This window comes from Pezoporus occidentalis, unplaced genomic scaffold, assembly GCF_034315485.1.
Source record: "Pezoporus occidentalis ecotype Australia unplaced genomic scaffold, CSIRO_AGI_Poc_V1 ctg13, whole genome shotgun sequence".
Lineage (NCBI taxonomy): Eukaryota > Metazoa > Chordata > Aves > Psittaciformes > Psittacidae > Pezoporus > Pezoporus occidentalis.
Genome location: NW_026913103.1, coordinates 5,145,985 through 5,166,193, shown reverse-complemented (window position 1 = coordinate 5,166,193; position 20,209 = coordinate 5,145,985). Strand labels below are relative to the sequence as shown.

The following is a 20,209-nucleotide window of genomic DNA, read 5'->3' as shown; positions in this document are numbered from 1 at the left end:
TAATACAATTGGATGAAGTTAGGAGAAGTCCAGTGTATCCAGAACAGAATAAGCACAAATAAAAAATAGTCTATCCACTGCCACAACAAACAACTCTTCTTCTTTGACAGCCAATGAGTATATTTTTCAGAGAAACTACTCATGAATCCTTAAATATCTATGAAAACTAATGGTGAATGGAGCAAGGTATTAAGGAGAAAAGAAATGAAGCAGGGGCTACTCATTTTTAAATATGACAACAAGCAAGTATGACATTGTTCCCTAAAAATGAGCAAAATACAAGAGTTCCTTCAAAGTGGCACATCAAATTCACCTTGTTCTTACTATTTGCACTACACAGGTAGTTCAGCACAATGGAAAAATACCCCTTTATTCATGCCAACATAAATATAAGCAGGAAGTTATAATTTGCAAAATTGTGTGAAAACACTGCAGAACCAGTTACACTGCATTAATTCAATATGGAGTGATACCTGCTTTATCTAACAAAAGCAAAATTTAACAGAAAAGACAAATATACATACATAAAACTCACAGTGATTTCAGTGTATCATATGGTAACACACCTGTTTTGAATACAGAAGATGGCAGAATATAACATTTTTAGACTCTAATGAAATTTTAATTTACATCAGTTAAAATAAGTCCTGAAAATTTATATAAATTATGATGTGTTTTTTTCAAACCAATAAATAGTTTTAATTTCAGAGAATTCCCCCAGTTTCTATCTTTTAGCCAATTCCTACAGTTAAGTGGAAATCTACCCCTGGATTTCCATAAAAGGCATTGGAGTCTGGAGAATGTTTTCATTTGTTTTTAAACAAACCAAAACAAAAATCAAATCAAAGCAGAAATTAAAAGCACTTTCTTCAATTTTTGGACATGCTTAAACCTCTTTGAAGTAGACTGCAGAAACCGAAGTGAAAAAATTTGCTAATGGCTAAAAAACCCCTCATAATAAGCTGAAAAATCTCTCTCTTGCTTTTTCTAGATTTATATATTATCTTGTTCAAGAAAGTATTTACATCACTATGTTAACATATTTATACCATTCTGCACTTTCCAATCATTCAGAAAAGTATCTTCATGCTCCTACTGCTACCTACACAGTGAAGAGAAACTGGCAATCATAAATATCAGGATGGCGAGTTCATTACCATTCTGGGACTATACAAGAAAAACAAATACCAGAATCATCCATGAGCAGTTGGAAACACTGTGGAGATCAGAGCTGATTGAAAAGTTACTGAATTGTCCAAGTACTTCCTTCCTATTGCCTCCCTTCTTTTGTATTTAAGAGAATTCTGCCAGGTTGGTGCACTAGAGTGACTTTGAGTTTACCTTTAAAGTATTGTACCACTATCCAAACAGGTGAAGTATGAAAAATCTCCAGAACGCTTCTGTGAAGCAATTGGACATCTAACTGAGTATATCTAAATCTTATCTGAGACAATATGACAGCTATTTTATAAATGAGGACAAAAGCACAGCAATTTTAGTGTGTCTAAAAACCAATATTATACATAACAAAAAAATTACCCAGCTATCTCACAAAGACACACAGTTATTTAAAAAGTATGTATCTAGATAAAATTTGAGTAACAAAGACAACAAAGGTGGGAGCTTGAAATTTCATGGACTCACTTGGGATTTTCTTACACCCCTTCTTTCAACAAGAACAAACTGGGCAGACTAGCACTAATGAAGTCACCAATTATGTGATCATGTTTATAGGTCTCCTGACACAATTTGACCAATAAGTACCATTTTTATTGAAACTTCTAAGTTGTTTCTAAAGCATCATCCTTTACATGTGAAGAGCTCTTGCTCTTCAGGCAACATGGATCCATATACCAAAAGCCAAGCACTTCTTATGACAAAAATTCACACAAAAGTGTAAAAATTTAATTTTCAAACCCATCTATGTTAAATATATTAATTATACCTTAAAAACCAATACAACTACTACTATAACAGAAAGGGTATAATTTATACTTACCACTGAAGAAATTCCATTCAGTAGTTTAAATGAGTCATAGAAATCATAATTTAAATTGGCTATCATCCTTGCCAGAGCTCAAAAAGAGAACTGCGGTCATATTCACAAGCACCTACTAAATTACTGATGTAGCAAGATGCAAAATGGAGACAGTTTTTGAGCAAAAGCAAATTTTACAAGAGACAGAAACACTTAATTCCATACCTGCGCAATCCTAAATCAAGCTGAGCCTCATCATTGATGAGTTCTGCCTCACTCTGGGCAATTCTCATTGCAAGTTCATGATCACGACGTTCCTGTTCAAGCACTGCCTGGTGCTGCGTTTCCTCTTCTCGTTCTCTAGCTAGCTGAGCTTCAATTTCAGCCTGTTTCATAAAAAATACACCTTTAAACTTATCCAATCAAAATAATTAGATGATTTTAAGATCCCTTCCAACCCAAACAATTCTATGAAAATGCTATGTAAGCAAATTATTAGAAAAATATGCCAAGTGGTATATTTATAACTTCCAAAACATGCAAATTTATGGAACTGAAAAAGTATCAGCATTCTGAAGTAGCAGCAGTCCCAAGAAAAACAAAACAGCTACAGCCTGCATCTTGGTTTTTCTATAGTTTATCAAATAATTATTGTCCACCACTCATATTTTGTTTTTAAATTATAGTGCCAATCAGTTATTCCTTATTTAAAAACATGAAACTATTATGAATATCAGAGTTAAAAAGTTTTTAGGTTGATTCAAACTCATGATACACAGCAATACGGTTATTCCTCCATAATACTAACACAATACTCCCTTAATATTCTGCACTTGGCTTTATAGGACTTTGCAATAGGCATTGCTTTGCATATTGATCCGCGGTTCCTTTTGAAAAGGGATCAAGTAAAACACTGGAAAACTCTGTTTGAGGTTTTGAATTTAAGCAAATGGTCAAAGTCCAACCCATGGCAATGCAGAAGCAATACAGATACACTGCTTCTGCAGAGTAAAACTGTAATTGCAGTTTATCAAAGGGTCCTGCACACACAGTAAGTGAAATGCAGCCATCCAAATCATATTTCTGAAAGTCAGACACCTCAAGGCTTAGCAGTACCTTTCTTGGTGCCCAAAAGCCAACAAAGAAGACAAAGTTATTTCCCACTCATCACTGAGAATTTGCACCACTAACGCAATGTAGTAATATAAGTGACTTTATCCCATGAATCCCATTTTAGATTAGCTGACAGTAACAACCACCAGAATGACAGATAATGAGTAAATAACTGAATGTAAAAGAAAGGTAATCTAGTAGGGTATTTCTATCTGCTTTGTATTCAAACAGCATTTCTAAGTAAAAGTGTAAATTACATTCTGCATTGCAGATATTCACATCTCAGAAACAAAGAAACATAAAGATGGTCCCTAGAATGCCGGCAGACCAAGTTTTAAAACCTCCTGGCCATAGGCCATCTTACTTTCTCAGTGGACAAAGTTTAATTGATTTAAATTGCCCCTGAATGCAAACTTATCTTATGAATTTCTCAGAAGACACTAGGCACATGCGCAATGGTCTCTAAGCAATGATTTAAAGACTAAGCAAATAGAAGCTTACTCTTTTTTACGTTTAACTTCTGCAAGCTGGTAGCACTGTTAAAGCACAGAGCTAATAAGGCAGGAAAGAGTAATTTTTCATCAGTCAAGCTATAATTTCTCTGCTAGTTCTAGTGAACTGCTTATCCAGAATGAGGGGATAGAAAAAGAGTATGCAGATGCAAGGAGGATAAGCAGTGCTAGGCTAACTCCAGGGTTAACAAGATAACAGCAGAAAAGTTCTGCTTCTGATTAATCACGGTCAAGGCTTAAAAGAGTCTGAAAATATCAGTGACCACAGCTCTGTGCTTGCTACAACTGCCTCTACAGGAAAGATTTTTTTCTCTCTACAACTGCTCTCCTAGCTGACCCAGGCAATCTCAAACACAACAGAAACACAAGTGTAAAGGGGACAAACAGCCTCAGAGTGAGAGTTCATGATGTGATCAGTAAGAAGTGTCAGGAATCAAGGGGTAGGCTGTGAAGGAGCAGGGGTTAAACTGCATGTATTTATTCTACATGAAAGTAGCCACAGGGGCTACTAGAGACAGTCCTGTATCCTCTCACTATTACTAATATTCTGAAAGTGGTTATGGTTAAGCTGGTACATGACACAGCCCGAGGTCCAAGCACGATTTCTACTAAGGGAGTCCCAGACTTGCCTGACATAGAACATTGGCAAAAATTTCGAAGGCTAAGCTAGGGTTCTCCATTGTAGCGTATTTTTAACTTTAAAATAACTTTAAAAACCCTTTAAAAGCAAATGCACCTCTAGTCAGAAGACCAGAACTTGCGTGTGAATTAGAAATAGGTGATCTGTGATGCCCTAATCATAATTTGTTCTTTACATTTATTACTAAAGCAATGCTGCTAAACGATTCTCAGACACATATTTAGAAACTGAAGCTGTTAAGACTCAGTGGAGGTCCTAAGCTGTGAAAAAGATTTTTCTGAAAAATTAATTAGAAAACAAACAAACAAAACCCCACAAAAACAAAACAGCACAACCGCCACACAGCTAAAACATTAACCTGAATACGCTTTTCTTCCTCTTCCCTCTTTTTCCTCTCTTCCTCGTCCTGCTTTCTCTTTGCCTCAATCTCAGATTTCCTATTACAAAAGAGAAGGAGGAAATGAAAATATGTTATTATGATGCAAGTGAACAAGACATAGGAAAGGATCTCCCAGAAAACTGAAGGGTAATCCAGAAGTCAGTACAGTCCTGATGACAGGACACTATACTGAAAGTCAAGAAACTAAGTTTATCTGTATTTGCAGCTGCATCGTATCATTTCTTCCATACTCTATTATGACTACACTTATAAATCACTGGGAAAGGAAATGTTTTGACATTGCATAGCACACCAGGAGTACAATGCCAGCAACTCTTTTAAGCATAGGACTGTGAAAAATGACCTCATTAAAATGCCTTTCCTATTTTCTTCTTATTCCATAACCAGCAACTTATTCAACACTCACAGGCGTCTTTCTTCTTCCTCCTTCCTTCGTTGTTTTTCTTCCTCTTCACGTCTCTTTCTTTCTTTTTCCATTTCTTCCTGGATGCGTCGTAGCCTCTCTGCTTCCTCCTCTTGCTGCTTCTTCTTTTGCAGTGCACTCAGAAGCTGCTCTGAGCTTCTCACTAGAGCATCATATTCTTTCTGTATCTGTTCCCTAGTCATTATAGTGGTCTGCAAAATTAAAATAAGAAGAGGGGATTATATTCTTTTACATTTCCACTTCACTTTTAAAACATGCATATTGAAAAAAAAATAAGTGAGAGCATTGAGCAGTACAATTAAATTACATATGCTCTTTAGGCTGGGGGAGCTTGAGCACTAGCTTTCCCTTTCTTCCTGAAATCCTGGAGATCCATTACTCCCCTTATTCTCCTCTCTCATATAAAACCATACAAATTAATCTCCATTTTACCTCTGAAATTAAGCATGAATTCTCTTTAAAAAATGCCTTTTTTTTTTTTTTTTGAACCATGCAGTTTTAAGTAACAGAAATTAATTATCACCATTATCATCATTAAGGGCTTCCTACGTGCATTGTGTTTCATGTTGTTAGCTGCTAGAGTGGCTATTTACAGCTCTGCCTTTTATGTCATAGCACAGAATAGTCTTTCTTACTATGTGTGCTTGCATGCAGAAAAAGTATTGGACTGTGCTGTGAATAACTTCTTAAAAAAAGTTATTAATAGCAAATAACAGGTTGAAAATACAACAATAACCTTTGCTACATGTGTAGCAAACCTCATTCATAGCTACAATTTAATTTTACGATTCACATTAAGGTATACTAATAAAACTACAATATGGGATGTTTGCTGACCTTTCGTGATGGTACGTCATGCAGATGATCATATTATCTTGTCTTAATTATTATCTTAAGAGATCTCTAAGTTGACAGGTTAACTCTATCATCTTTTCAACTGCGATTTTAAATAGGTGTCGTGGTTTAAACCCAGTCAAGTAACTTGTTCACTCACTTCCCCCCCTTTCTTGCCCTCCCCCTGCTCTCGGAGGGACGGAGAGGAAAATCGAAAAGAATGCAGCTCCCACGGGTTGAGATAAGAACAGTTTAGTAACTAAGGTATAACACAGATCACTACTGCTACCACCAGTAATAACAATGATAAAGGAAATAACAAGGGAAGAGAATACATCATCTCACCACCAGCCGACCGATAACTCGCCCCCCCAGCCCGACCAAGCTCTGACCAATACCTCCTCCAACCCCGCAGTCTCCCAGCCCTTCTGGCTCACTCCCAGTTACATCCTGGGCATGACGTGCTGTGGTATGGAATACCTCTTTGGTCAGTTTGGGTCAGGTGTCCTGTCTCTGCTTCCTCCCAGCTTCCCCTCCTCCCTGGCAGAGCATGAGGCTCACAAAGTCCTTGGCCAAACCAAAACATCGCTTGTTATCAGCTCTGTTCCCGAGCTGAAAGTCAAAACATTGCACTGCACCAGCTACCAAGAAGGGGAAAAATGACTGCTACTGCTGAACCCAGGACATTATCCACCCCTTATTCCATACCATTCACGTCATGCTCAGATCCCACATTTTCAATATACCATCACTCTTATCTCGGTGCACTCTTAACTTAGTGCATGGACCAGTCCCTATAAAGCTGCTGCGTCCATCTGGTCCATGATGTCAGGCTCCATCTCTTGTAACAGTCTTCCAGAGCAGGAGAGACTGTGTTGCAGTGTTCACACTCGTGAATAACCTGGGCAATAGTGTCCATTGCTAAGTCCACCCCTCGATCATGAGTCCATCTCTATGTTGCATCTCTGCTCTGATGGCCTGAAGTGCCATAGGCTGACCAGGCTCAAAATAATTCACTGTCCCCTTAAGCAGTTTCTGCAGCTTGTTGCTGGGGACTCCATGCAGCTGCCTTCCATCTCCGACGCTTCCAAAGCACTGGAGGGGCCCAGTGGACTAGATACTTGCCCATACTGTCCCACACACCCTGCCACTCCTGGCTGTCCAGCCTTGGGGAAAACCTCTTGGTCCCCCCATATCCTTGTCTAACCCCAGACAAGACCCAAACCTGACTCTGCTTAACTTTTGAGATCAGACAAAATGGTCGTGGGTAGAACACAGCCTGTGTGTGTGCCAACATGCTGATCCCCATCACAATCAGCAGGCAGGTACCAAGGACACCCAAAGGCCATTCAAAACCTTCAGAACTCTCAACTGATGCTGCTGTACTTGTCACTGGGGCTGGTGTAGCTGCTGTACTTGTCACTGGGGCTGGTGTAGCTGCTGTGCTTGCCGGCTCTCCCACCGCCAGCTTCTCTTTTCCTGAGTCCAGCTCTTCCTCCTCTGCCTTGCTGGGAAATGCTGCGTGGTCTCCTGCATCCTCCTGGGGCTCGGCGGGCGGCTTCCGGGAAACGCTCTCGGCCGTCGCAGGGCTGGGCTCTTCCGCGGGGCTCGGCTCCTCCGCGGGGCTGGGCTCGGCCGCGGGGCTCGGCTCTTCCGCGGGGCTCGGCTCCTCCACCGCCGTCTCCCGCTGCTCGGCAGCCGCTTCCTTCTGCTCCTCGACCGCCCCGACCTCCTCCACCGGCAGCCGTCCCCTCGCGGCCTCCGGCCCCGCTCCCGCCGCCGCTTGGTGCCCGGGGCCGCTCTCCCGGGCCGCTTCAGCAGCCGCCGGCTCCCGGGGCCGCTCCCCCTCGGCTCCCCGCAGCCTCACGAAGATGGAGAGTAGGGTGAGGGCCAGGACGGTGAAGAGCAGCCGGACGGCCAGGTACAAGTCCACGGCCACGTCCGTCCCGCCCTGCTGCTGGAGCCCGCCCGTATTACAAGCCATTGCCATAAAGCACAGTGAGACAAGAACCTTAGCCCAAGCCCCATACTTGATAAACACTATCACAGCAAATACCGGCTCTACGTAAGTTACAACATTCTGAAGCTGTGAGATCAAGCAAAACAACTCTGAGACCCAATAAATCAGCATTGTGATGAGGACTATTAATCCGGTCAGATCTGTCGTTATCTCAACCCTTCGTGCCCCACGTTGGGCGCCAAAAACGAACTGTCGTGGTTTAAACCCAGTCAAGTAACTTGTTCACTCACTTCCCCCCCCTTTCTTGCCCTCCCCCTGCTCTCGGAGGGACGGAGAGGAAAATCGAAAAGAATGCAGCTCCCACGGGTTGAGATAAGAACAGTTTAGTAACTAAGGTATAACACAGATCACTACTGCTACCACCAGTAATAACAATGATAAAGGAAATAACAAGGGAAGAGAATACATCATCTCACCACCAGCCGACCGATAACTCGCCCCCCCAGCCCGACCAAGCTCTGACCAATACCTCCTCCAACCCCGCAGTCTCCCAGCCCTTCTGGCTCACTCCCAGTTACATCCTGGGCATGACGTGCTGTGGTATGGAATACCTCTTTGGTCAGTTTGGGTCAGGTGTCCTGTCTCTGCTTCCTCCCAGCTTCCCCTCCTCCCTGGCAGAGCATGAGGCTCACAAAGTCCTTGGCCAAACCAAAACATCGCTTGTTATCAGCTCTGTTCCCGAGCTGAAAGTCAAAACATTGCACTGCACCAGCTACCAAGAAGGGGAAAAATGACTGCTACTGCTGAACCCAGGACAATAGGAAAGTCTTAATATGGTACACTAGGAAAGCTATAATTTTGCATGAAACAGAAATTCAACACATCAGTTTTTTTCTAACATTTGCAAACCCCAGCATGCTCTCATTTTGTCTGTGTGCTTCTGTGGTAAGAAATAGAGAACTATAGATCCTGAAGCATAATCAGCAAGCTGAATTCTCTTTACTATCAAGTCTGAAGAAAACTCATAAGTGGAATATAAACCTCTTCACTCTGTGATAAATGCTTGCATGTTTCAGTCCTGATTAATTTAAACCATTGCTAATATGAATTATTCCAATAATAAAAGCAACAAGCAAATTATTAACAACACTTTTCTCACAATAACAACATGCATTTTTGCTTTACATTTCCTAGTGCCAATTTTGAAAGACAGACAATAATATCAAAGTCTAAATGTATGCACCCAGATTCAGGACTCACTTCAGTTACACTCACAAGTAATTTTAAAGAGGATTTACCAACTGCCTCAAAAAATTAAGACCTCTATATTAAAATGTCTTTTCTATTAAGAAAAATACATTGGTCTTTAACTTAATCTAAAGTTTTTAAAAGATTCCAGTAATAAGAAACTATTTCTCTGTTTATTATCATACCTTAATTTTGGTCATTGATGCATCAATAGAATACTCCAGCTCCTTGATCTGCTTGCTCGTCTCTGCCTTGCCCTCCTTCAGAGCACTTACTACTTCATTAAATTTATCAAGTCTTTTCTTCAGTGTACGCACTTTTATAAGGCCATCAATGCTGTGAAGGTAAGACAGTTTATTTCTATCTTGAGATGTTTTTACAAAGTAATATTTTTAAAGTTCCAGTAATCACTCACATTAAAGAGGTAGATAGGGGATACAAGTTATGCCTTCTGATAAAACCCACTTTTTTTGAAATTCAAAAGTTATCACATGAAGTCACCAAGCGACGGAGATTTTTGCAAACAATATTTAAAACTGATTAGCAGACAGCAACTCAAAATGTAAAAAGGCAGGTTTTTTGAGACTTCATGAGGGGTTGGGTTTTTTTGGTTGTTGTTTTGGGATGCTTTTTCAATAACAAATCACTAGTATCCATTAGAGGATTTTGACTGGAGTGGATAAAGGTTGAGTTGTTCCACTTATGCAAATAATGGGACTGCATCACATAAAACTTAACTACATGAACCTAGTCATTAGTCCCACAGGTGCGGGTGCTAGACGGAGAAGTCTGGGGACGAGTCCAAGAAAACATGGAGCTTTTTTTAAGAACCAATGCTGAAGGCCACACATACAAGTTACAACACTGCAGAGACATCTTCTTAGAAAGAAATCACTGAACTGTAATTCAGGAAAACAAGGCACGAAAAGTAGAAACTAAATCAAATCATTAAAGATGAGTACAGAACAGCTTAAAAATACAGGGCCATGGTCAGAAATGACAAGGTACAAAATGAAATACACTTATCAAAGTTTGCAAAAGAAAACATTTTATAAGACTAGAGAGTTGGATCTCTATCAAAGAAGAAAAAGATGTCAGCAGAATATAATGACTGAAGTGCTTTTTCTGCCAGTATTCCATGCAGTCACATTTAAGCTAATGGAAATATTTAATTTCAAGAGAAGAGAAGACAGACGGAACACATAATTATTTTTAAGATGAAAAAGAAAGGGTGCCTATAAAGGAAGGTGTGAATGGGAAAAGGACAAGAAATAATGAGCTTAAGTTTCATTTAGGGAGGCTTAACTAAGGATTTCTAATAACTAGGCTATCACTGAAGGTCTTTATGAACAAAGAGCTAAACAAATATCTCTTAGGAGGTTCAGATTTAATCTATACACCTTTTGAAAGAGAAGAGGAACACAGAACCTCCTAAAGTCTCTCAGTCATACTTAGCATCATTCTATGAATTCAGATATATTTAGTTAAGCATAGTAGATCTCCTCTTTACATTCACAACAAAATATTATTAAGAATCCATTTTCTTCAACCAAGGAACATTCTCTTACCGTGGTTTATGCTTTCTCTTGCACAGCCACATACGAATAGTCTTTTGTATCTTAATGCAGGCACCGGCTCGATACTTTATCTTATTTTTTACTGCAAACAGAAAAAAAACATACTGAGACTCAACGGCTTCTACAATTTAACACAACTCCTTATTACTCACACACTCGATGGCTCAAAACTATGCAGACAACATGTGCTTGAGAGCTAGGTCTATACCACAATACTTAGGACACAGCAGACAACAGAATTCACAATCCTTAGCCAAGGCATGGGGACTCTCACCCAAAACAAACAGGAAGAATTCAGCATGTGCACACTAGCACACATGCACGCACACACACACACACCCCCTTCTAGATTCACAGACATCAGAAACCTCAGTGAAAAGTCACTGGACCTACTGAGCAGGAAGTGCTCAACATAAAGTCTAAGTACTGTGCTAAAGGGTAATCAAGTAGCCAGTATCTGCTAGAGATAATAAAGTGCCTGCAACTTTGCTGAGGATTTCTCTGCAATACTGAAATTAAAGAATACAAAACAAAACCTCCAGCTGTTTCTCCAATAGTGTCTTCATCTTAAAACTCAAATGGCTGAGACCAGGAGAGCGGTTAAACAGAATAATGTCAAGGTACAGGTACTAGCATGTGTGCCAAGTAGCTCAGAATTGCAACAATAAATTTTTTACATGTCTACTAGATGAAGCATAGATGCCTAAAGATCAATGGTGCCTTCTGTTATCAGCTGAGCATGTTTTGTGAACACAGTGGTTTTTAACTACTGGACTTAGATGATCACAAAGATGCACTCTACTTTTTGTGTACCTATTTCAACTTTATTCTGGATATAAAATTAGCTTCTAATTTCCTATAAAACACTAAAAAAAAAAAAAGCAAGGGACATCATAACAATATATTATTTTCCTGGGTTGCTACTATTTGGACACAATGACAGACTTTCTGTCCTATCTTTCTGACTAAATGGCATAAATTTCTAGGTCAAAAAATTATTTTAGTGTTACAATTTCTGATGTCTGAAACCTATATGAAAAGAACTTATAATTTCTATTTGCCCTAGTATAAAGAGCAACAAATAGTATCCAATCAGTGATGGATACAGATGTCACAACTGTGCTGGTCCAAACACACAGCCAAAAGGCATGAGGCCTTTATGCTTTTCTTTCCCATATTAATGTATACTTTCCACCCTCCATGTTATTATATAGATCCCTGACATCCTGCATCAGACCTTACCCCACCTCCCAGATAACTTTATTGAAGCACCCCACAAGCACCAGTCTCTATTCCACACCGCCTTATTCCTACTCTGCACAGTAAACTGGGAAGGCCAAGCACTTAGGAACTGTGTATCAATAGTGATAGGCACTTATTTGCTCATCACCAGTAATTGCTGGAGCAGAGAATGTTTGCCCCATAATTCAGGTCAGTGCTTTCAAACATGCAGTTTCTGTCTGAAGATGACAACCTCTGTGCAGGCACTTCCCAGAACTACGTGACTCCATGTTAGCTGAGAGTCGAACTACTGTTCTTTCCTGCTGATGCAGCAGTCTCTCCCCTGCAAGACCTGTGGCAGATAGTTATTTCTGTGCAATTGCCCAGACTTCATCAAGCACTGAAGCAGACTGGACTCAGGAGATTGCTGGTGGGCTGGATGTCCCACTTTGAAAAACCCCTGCTCTAAGTCCCACTGTATGTCCCTAACATAAAGCATTTAAAAAATAACAATAAAACCAAATCTCACTAAACTTGAAGTCAATTGCTCAGACTTTAGTATGTAACCATCTGCTTACCCATCCTTGGTCATATTTCAAGGTGATAATAATTTCTTAGCTAGATTTTTTTACATTTTGATTTAATAAAACATGAAATACGCACATTTAATCACTGATAGAGAACACCACTGAACTTTCTTCCAACGACTGCAAATGAGCCAGCGATTTACTCGCTTCACGAGCTCTGCTAAGTGATCTGGATCAGACTTCATTATCTGATCAAACTCTGCAAACTAAAGAATAAAAAAAAAAAAGTTTTACAGAGCAGGAGAACAGAGAGAATTAGACATTATTAAAGAGCATGTTGAGTGTATGCAATCATTATATCAGTTTCAATTACTTCAAGTAAGCAGGTACATCTAGCATTGGTTTATTCTTTGATGATAACAGAAATTACTACAGGGTTTTTTTGTTTAATTGATGTGCAACACTTTGCATTTTGAATAATCCAACAATTTATTAACCACTAAAAGTATTTCTTGCCACAATTCTCTCTATATCCTGAATACCTATTCTGGCCTTCCACAACTTTGAGACATGTATCTGAGAAAAAATAAAGCCCTGAAAACACTTCTTAATTTTCAACCTTTGTATATGAATCCAACTACAGGCAACCTTTTCTGAAAATCTTGCGCTATTACTTTTCTGTTATTATGGCAGGAAGAACATTCTTCTGGGACTACAATAATTCTCCTTTCCAGTCACAACAGCTCCCTACTTCATCTTTCTCTGCATAGCAACAGCAATGCTCAAAATCACAGCAAGAGTTTTCAGCTATGAATAGATTTTACTGGAAAATACTTTTTCTTTGCTCTGACTAGCTCTTTTTAATAGTCAACATAAGTCTTAAGTGACTGGTAGCACATCTGGGAATACAAATATTGCATTAGGAATTGAGCAGCATTAGCAACAAGACTATGAAACAAACTAAATCAGTATTAATACTGGCTTTTTTCATAGAAAATGAACACTATTTACAAAAAACCTTGGGCAACCTTATTTAAGTTGGCCACACTTTTAGCAATGCTCTGAGCAATGTCACCTTCAGAGGTCCCTTCCAACTGAAATTATACTAAGACTTATATTCATGAAGTCCAAGAGAAACATTACCTTGCCAGGTCTAAAAAACACCTTGGTTAGCCCAAATTTGTAATCATTTTCATTCAGTCCCAAGGCTTTAAATAGTGCCTGAAACACCAAAAACAGTCAGGATTATATTTTGCCACCACTCCTCACCCTCCCCCGATACATTTTCTGTCCTGGATATTATAGGTGAAGAATTTGTTTCTTACCTTGCAAAACAGCCTAGGATCCAGTCGAGCCAATTTTTCAGGCAAGTATTTCTTGTACATATTATATAGTTCATGAAATGAAGCTCGTGAAGGGAAACCACCTTGCATCAAATCCAGAACTGACACCATTCCTAAATTCATAGAAACACATGCGCAAAAGCTGGTATCAGTAAAATGCAAAGGAAGCAGTGACTTTTATTATAACCAATAGTTTATGATGTAAGCCTTAAATATTGTTCAGAGATTAAATCACAAAGCTCAGATGGGACTTGATCTAGACTCTAATGATCATGTGATCATTCACAAAAGGTTAATACTGAACAGATAAGAAAAGCCCATATGATCTTCTTTCTATTGGAGAGGTAACACCCAATCTAATATTTCTCCTAAATATTTTTTCTTTTTAGCAGAATTGACATTTTTATTTTTAAAATAAAATGAAAAACAAGCAAATAATGCCCAACCGGGCTTTTCTTTCCATCATGTCAATGATATTTGTGAGATGTGGTGCAAATGCAATATCAAATACATATGCAGTGCTTGCTTTAGTGTGTTTGCACTGCTAGGTATCAGCTGCTAAGATGTAATTTTAATGGTGTTAACCCGCAGAAACCTACTACTAGGGATGTTAATGCAATTTTAATTGCTGAAAAATTGTTAAGCTTTTGTGACGATAACGTGACACGTTAAACACACGGGTTGGTCAAACCATCAGCTGCAGAACCTGGAAGTATCTTGACTTCAAAAAGAAAAAACATTAAGCGCAAAAATTAAGCATAAAAATACAGAAAAGCAGAAAAATAGTACTATTCAACTCTATCATAATATTTAATAGATCAAAGAAAACAGGTATGTTTCAATTATTAGGTATTTCAGCTATAACTGACTGCCCCTAAATGCACACGTTTCTAACACTTCACTTGCCACAGTGATTTAAAGGGATTCTATTGTTCTGGACTGTACTGCTGCCCTACTGACTTTGTGGGCAACATGAAGAGAAGGGGTTCAACTCCGCCTTGGGAAATCTAAATTTATGCACCAATATATGGCTATATGGCTTCTTACACAGGCACTTTGTGGCTAAACTCTCATTATAATCAATGGAAAAGCAACCAATGGAAATTACACCAACTCTTCTTGTGAAGAAGAGACATTATGGCTGTTCAGATGAATTATTTCTAGGGCTCTACTGACCGAGAGCTAACTTACTAAGAACTAAAGTTACCAAGAATCTAAATAACTGTTCATAAGACATAAATAAGCTACCTTCAAGAAATCAACTGTTCAAACTAGGAAATTATTGCTTCCATCTCACATATTTCAAACTTAGGTCAATCTATAATACCCAAAGTAATAAACAGAAGAAAAACATTACCTGAACACTGAAGCTGAGAAAGAATCTGTCCTCCTTCAAAATGGTGATTTGTCATCTTTAAATTAGGTTTGATACAGCGAATAAAGCTAGACCCCTATTACCAAAACAAGAATTTAGAAGAATCTACACATTTTAAACCTTCTGAAATAGCAATTCATCATTTAAGAACTGGGGGGGAGAATGAGATACAAAATAATAGTATTTTAATAGAGAATTGCTGACGTTCTTTTTCTCTCATATATCAGTTTTGCACCCTAGCACTGGTCTTGATGTAACTGATCTCAGTGTTCAAGCTATTAATTGGACCCTCAACTTTAGAGTTTTCACTCAACTGTTCTCCTTAACACTAGCACAATCTAATTACAATTTAGCAGTCTAGATTCCACTACCCTCATTCCCTTCTACAGGCACAAAACCTAAATGCCTCAGTCTTCCCAAGTTCACGTTAGTGAACATCCTGCCAGCTCCCTGACACTGGGATCACACCAGACGAACCTGACCTTCCTTTCTCCTAATTTTTACTTTTTATAATTTCTTTTGGCACAGCTTCTCTCTCCCTTCATGTTGTTCTAGTCTGCTCCTCTTTTAGCACCATGTGTGCTACCTCTACAATTTTGACCATTGCTTTGTCTGATCATTTCACATTCATTAAGGATGATATTTTTGCAAAACACCACCCAATTATTCAGATTTTCTTGCAATAGGTGGCTGTTAAAGGTAACTTATATACTAAAACTAAATTGGCACTTAGAAAACTGGTTTGCAGTGCCTTCTCTCTTTTTCCATCTTTCAGCTGAAAGACAGCACGTGCCAAGGGAGCTTGTCTTAAAAATACACCCTCAGTCACAGGTTAGCTAAATTCAGAGTACAGCAAGCCTGGCCACATACTTTTTTTCCTAGATTGGGTCTCAGTTACAGAGTGTTCTGTGTTAAAGAGATCATCTTTCTTTCAGACCAGCCTTACGAATACAGTAAAATCTTAGTTTCCACTACACTCCAGCACCTGTACCATTTGTTTCCCATGTTTCCCCCCCACACTTTCTTTTTTTTTGACAGGGCATAACCTTTTATCTAAATTTATTAGAATATGCAATCAAGAACAAGAAGAATGTGTTCCTACAACTCCAAATTCTGAAAAAAAAATGGGCATGTTGAACTACATTCCACAAACTCTCAAATTACATCTGCTAAATTAGCAAATATTCATTATGGGAATCTGGGTTTTTTTGACCATATGTGCATTTACAACCTAACACAAAAGTGAAATGAAACACTTTATTTTTAATGGCTTTACTGAATCTGAAAACAGTTAATAGTAAATTATCATCATGTTACTTCTACATAACATCTCTAAACCTTCTGCAAATTAGTTAGTCATCAGTGATAAGCAGTGAATGGAAGGAAGTAAAAGTGACAAAAAAGGAGACTGCAGCCCACACAGATTTCATATTGTTTACCCAAATTGTGTAAATTTCATTCTACAACTTTTTTAAAGGGGGAGAGGGAGAATGGGTGAAGAGGGGGGAAGGGGAAGGGAAGAGGGATAAGTAACTCAATAAACATCACCAGCACAGGAAGATGTTTCAGAAGCGTCATATAACATCAAACGCTAAAGCAATTACTTATCACATTTATTGTAAGCCATGTTGTTTAGATAATCTATTATGACATTATTTCAGAAAATTATTAGCCTGTATCTGCATATATACTTACAGTACTGTGAAGCTTCTCAAGAAGCAAATTTAATTGTGTCTGCAAAAGAAAATAGGTATTTCAAGAGGCTTACTACAACAATTACAGAAACATGCACACAGAACAGTGGTACAGCATTACTGCATGCATGTTCATTGTTAATATATCAGACAGAACTGATAAACGTTCACAAATTTTAACAGACAAAATCATGCAACAGTTCATGAATGGTCTTGCGGGAATTGACTGTGTTTTAACAGTGCAACAATACTGTATGGACTAGTTACTTACCACGAAATAGTTATAAAAAAAGTGCAAGCCCATGTGTGAAATTAAAGGAAATAATTCCTATACAATACAATTATAAAGAAACTGAGACTGATCAGCAATAATTAAAAGAAAAACAGACTTAAAATTTATTGAAGCCCAAATTTAATCTATAACAAGCACATATTTGTATGTTAAGTAATTAACATAAAAAGCAGGTATGTTCAGAGTTTTCTTGGGTTTTTCTGAAGCTAAGACAACATTTATGTGAATGAACCTGCATAATATATTTTTATTCCAAACTTCCAAATTTTTAATACTGTTGATGACAATAGATTATAATTTTAAAATCACATTTACCAAAGTTTCATTTAAACATACAATCATGATAAAAGACCACAGTCATATAATTATCTGGGGGCAAGTCTACAGGATTTCCAGGGACTTAATACTACCAGAGAAAACAAGTTTCAGTTGCTATTGAATGTAACTGTTAGGGACTTAAAATATTCCAGAACCACATCAGGAAAACGTCTATACTTTTACTTTACAGATGTGTCTGCTTCACCCCATTGATTACTGCTGTGCCAGCCTTTCTAGTTACCAGCAAGCTTTAAATATATATAGACTGAAGTAAGACAAAATTCTGTATGTCCTAACATATTCCTCATTTTCCATACTGGAACCAAAATTGAAAGAATCTGACTTTTGACTGACATTTTTAACCAGATCTTTCAATTACTTTGAATCCAAGAAACCAGATTTGTATGGGCCATATGCATCACCTACAGCTGCCAGACATCCTTCCAGTGGATAAAATCGGTTTATTTAAAGTATCATGGTTAGAAAAAGAGGAGTGCCACAAGAGGCATGACAAACACTAATAACCTCCTGCTCAGTTCTCACTTACACGTACTGTTTATATTTTTACTTGAATATAATCTTCATGTTTTCTTGAATTAAAAATACTTAATTTTGAAAGGGACAGCCTGATTTCCATCAAAAAAAAAAAACAACAAACCACATTTCTGCTAGAGGCAAAATACCCCTTCCTTATACTCTGTGATTTGACAAGAAATAAGCCAGTCATTCTTAGGTAAATTTCACTAATTAAATGATCATATGAATAAAACATTCTGCTAAAACTACTGCTCTTTGAATTATCAAGATTTAGTCCATCATTACCATAGTAAGATAAAATCATCCCAAAGATTCTTGAGTAGATCTGATTAACTACTTAATCATTATTCCCTCAAATCATTCATGAGAATTTTAATTAGTTATAAGGAAGGGATGTGTGAAGGATTTCATAAAGAGAAGTCTCTGCAACATCATCTAATAATTTATGCAATTAGAAGAATTTGAGACAGACTGATATAGTGGTAAACAAAAATTCTTATTCTTAAAGGGATGAAATTTCTAATAAGATAACAGAACTCATTTTGATTTCATCTGAAGTGAAACAGTGAAATTTTCAAGGCTATTAGTGTTCATCAGCAGCACGTGTTGTGTCTGGGAAGGTAATACTAAATGCATTACTGGAAGTAACACATACATTCAAAATGCCATGAAGCTTGAAAACATTGAAAGAATTAGATTGATGGGCCAGATCCAAAGAGGACTTCAGTCATGCTCGAAGTGAAGAGGTGAACATCCAAAGTCCAAAAGGCAATCCAAAACATTCCCCACTCAATTGCTGCTTAACTTAAAAAAAGTCTCCCTTTTCATTTCAGCCCTCCTTGGACTATGGTATCATTCACATGTCTACATCTACTGTACGTGGGGTGCTAAATATAAGAGGAACCCAGATGTAAGAAAGTAGAAACTATACCACAGAAACCACAATTGGTTTCATTTTGAAAATTCAATAATAAAAAACAACGGATCCTAGCTTCACCCACAAAAGACTCATGGTGCACGGTTTGCTCAGGAGATGGCTTATTTTTATGTAACTCCATTGTTCAGTCTGCATTCTGATCACATATTTTATATTAAACCAATTGCTACAGTCTAATTCTACAACTGCTATATAATAAAAAGGAGGATGAAATAATCATCAGAGCAAAACTCAAGAGAGCAGGCTGTCCAATTCCCAGTTAAATACCAAAACCCACTACAAGCAGGCTCTGCCTCTGGCTCCTAGTATTCCTGGCCCCATGAAAATTTTACTTCTGGCTACACAGCAACCCATCTGCAGAAAGGTCTAAAGAGAATTCTCTTTGGCAGAGTGAGCAATAACTTGGTGCTACAGGAAATACAACAGACATAAAACACTGAATAAAGTACAGACCTTAAGCAGAATCCTGTTTCTACACAAAAAGCAAGTGCTGCTATCATATACTTCCCATTCTTCAACCCCTGCGTTATTAGAAAAGAGTTCTAAACAGTAGCCACAAGATACAATTATGCAAGTAGGAATTTATCTTGCCATCCTGATTCAGCAGTTAACCTTGACATGGAGCAGAAATGCTTCTCCGCATAGAGTAAGCAGCGCCCCACTTCAGAGGAAATTCTGGACTGTCTAAGATCTGCTCTCCACACAGTCTGCGAAAGAAGTCTAGCTAGGAACATAATGCGGGGTTTTGGGTGCCCTAGGTAAGGTAGCATACCAAAAATGGTGCAGCACTTGACTTGAAAGGATACAAATCCTTCATTGGATCTGGCCCAGATGTGTTGAGAAGAGCTCTTGCTGGAATTGCAGCAGCTCTACCAACAGTAAATCCATGAGATTGAAAAATTTACCTGCAGCCCATGCTTGTGCCTGCTTTTCATCTCTTAATTCCCCTATAGTTCTCTTTCTAGCCATCCTGAGCTGGAATAGTCCAGCTAAAATAAAGCTGATGAATGAGAAAATGATGCAGAAAACATTTGGAGAAGACAAGGTTTGAAGGTCAGCTTTACAACAAGCAGAAGAAAGGAAAAAATGAGGAGAAGCATCAGATTCAGGTATTGAGAAAGGAAACATTCAGCACAATGAACATCCTTCTGTGAAAGCCATGACTACCTTTATGCTTACAAGAGGAAAAACAGTAGTTAGGTTAGGTACTGAATTTTGAGAAGGCAAACTGTAGCCAATCAATATATCTTCTAGAATGCACAATTAAGGAGGAAGAAAG

General features: G+C 38.3%; 1 protein-coding gene across 4 annotated transcripts in view; it reads right to left on the bottom strand.

Moving 5' to 3' along the window:
- Positions 1 to 20,209, bottom strand: part of MYO6 (myosin VI) — a 114,126-nt gene that overhangs the window by 15,945 nt on the left and 77,972 nt on the right. For all 4 annotated transcript variants that reach the window (XM_062608226.1, XM_062608225.1, XM_062608227.1 and 1 more), the window contains 10 exons: positions 16,848 to 16,886; positions 15,135 to 15,228; positions 13,760 to 13,890; positions 13,578 to 13,655; positions 12,571 to 12,700; positions 10,678 to 10,768; positions 9,295 to 9,445; positions 5,050 to 5,258; positions 4,602 to 4,680; positions 2,204 to 2,364 (listed from right to left, as the gene is read on the bottom strand). In XM_062608226.1, the coding sequence (XP_062464210.1) occupies positions 2,204 to 2,364; positions 4,602 to 4,680; positions 5,050 to 5,258; positions 9,295 to 9,445; positions 10,678 to 10,768; positions 12,571 to 12,700; positions 13,578 to 13,655; positions 13,760 to 13,890; positions 15,135 to 15,228; positions 16,848 to 16,886 (1,163 nt within the window). The remainder of the gene's footprint in view (positions 1 to 2,203; positions 2,365 to 4,601; positions 4,681 to 5,049; positions 5,259 to 9,294; positions 9,446 to 10,677; positions 10,769 to 12,570; positions 12,701 to 13,577; positions 13,656 to 13,759; positions 13,891 to 15,134; positions 15,229 to 16,847; positions 16,887 to 20,209) is intronic.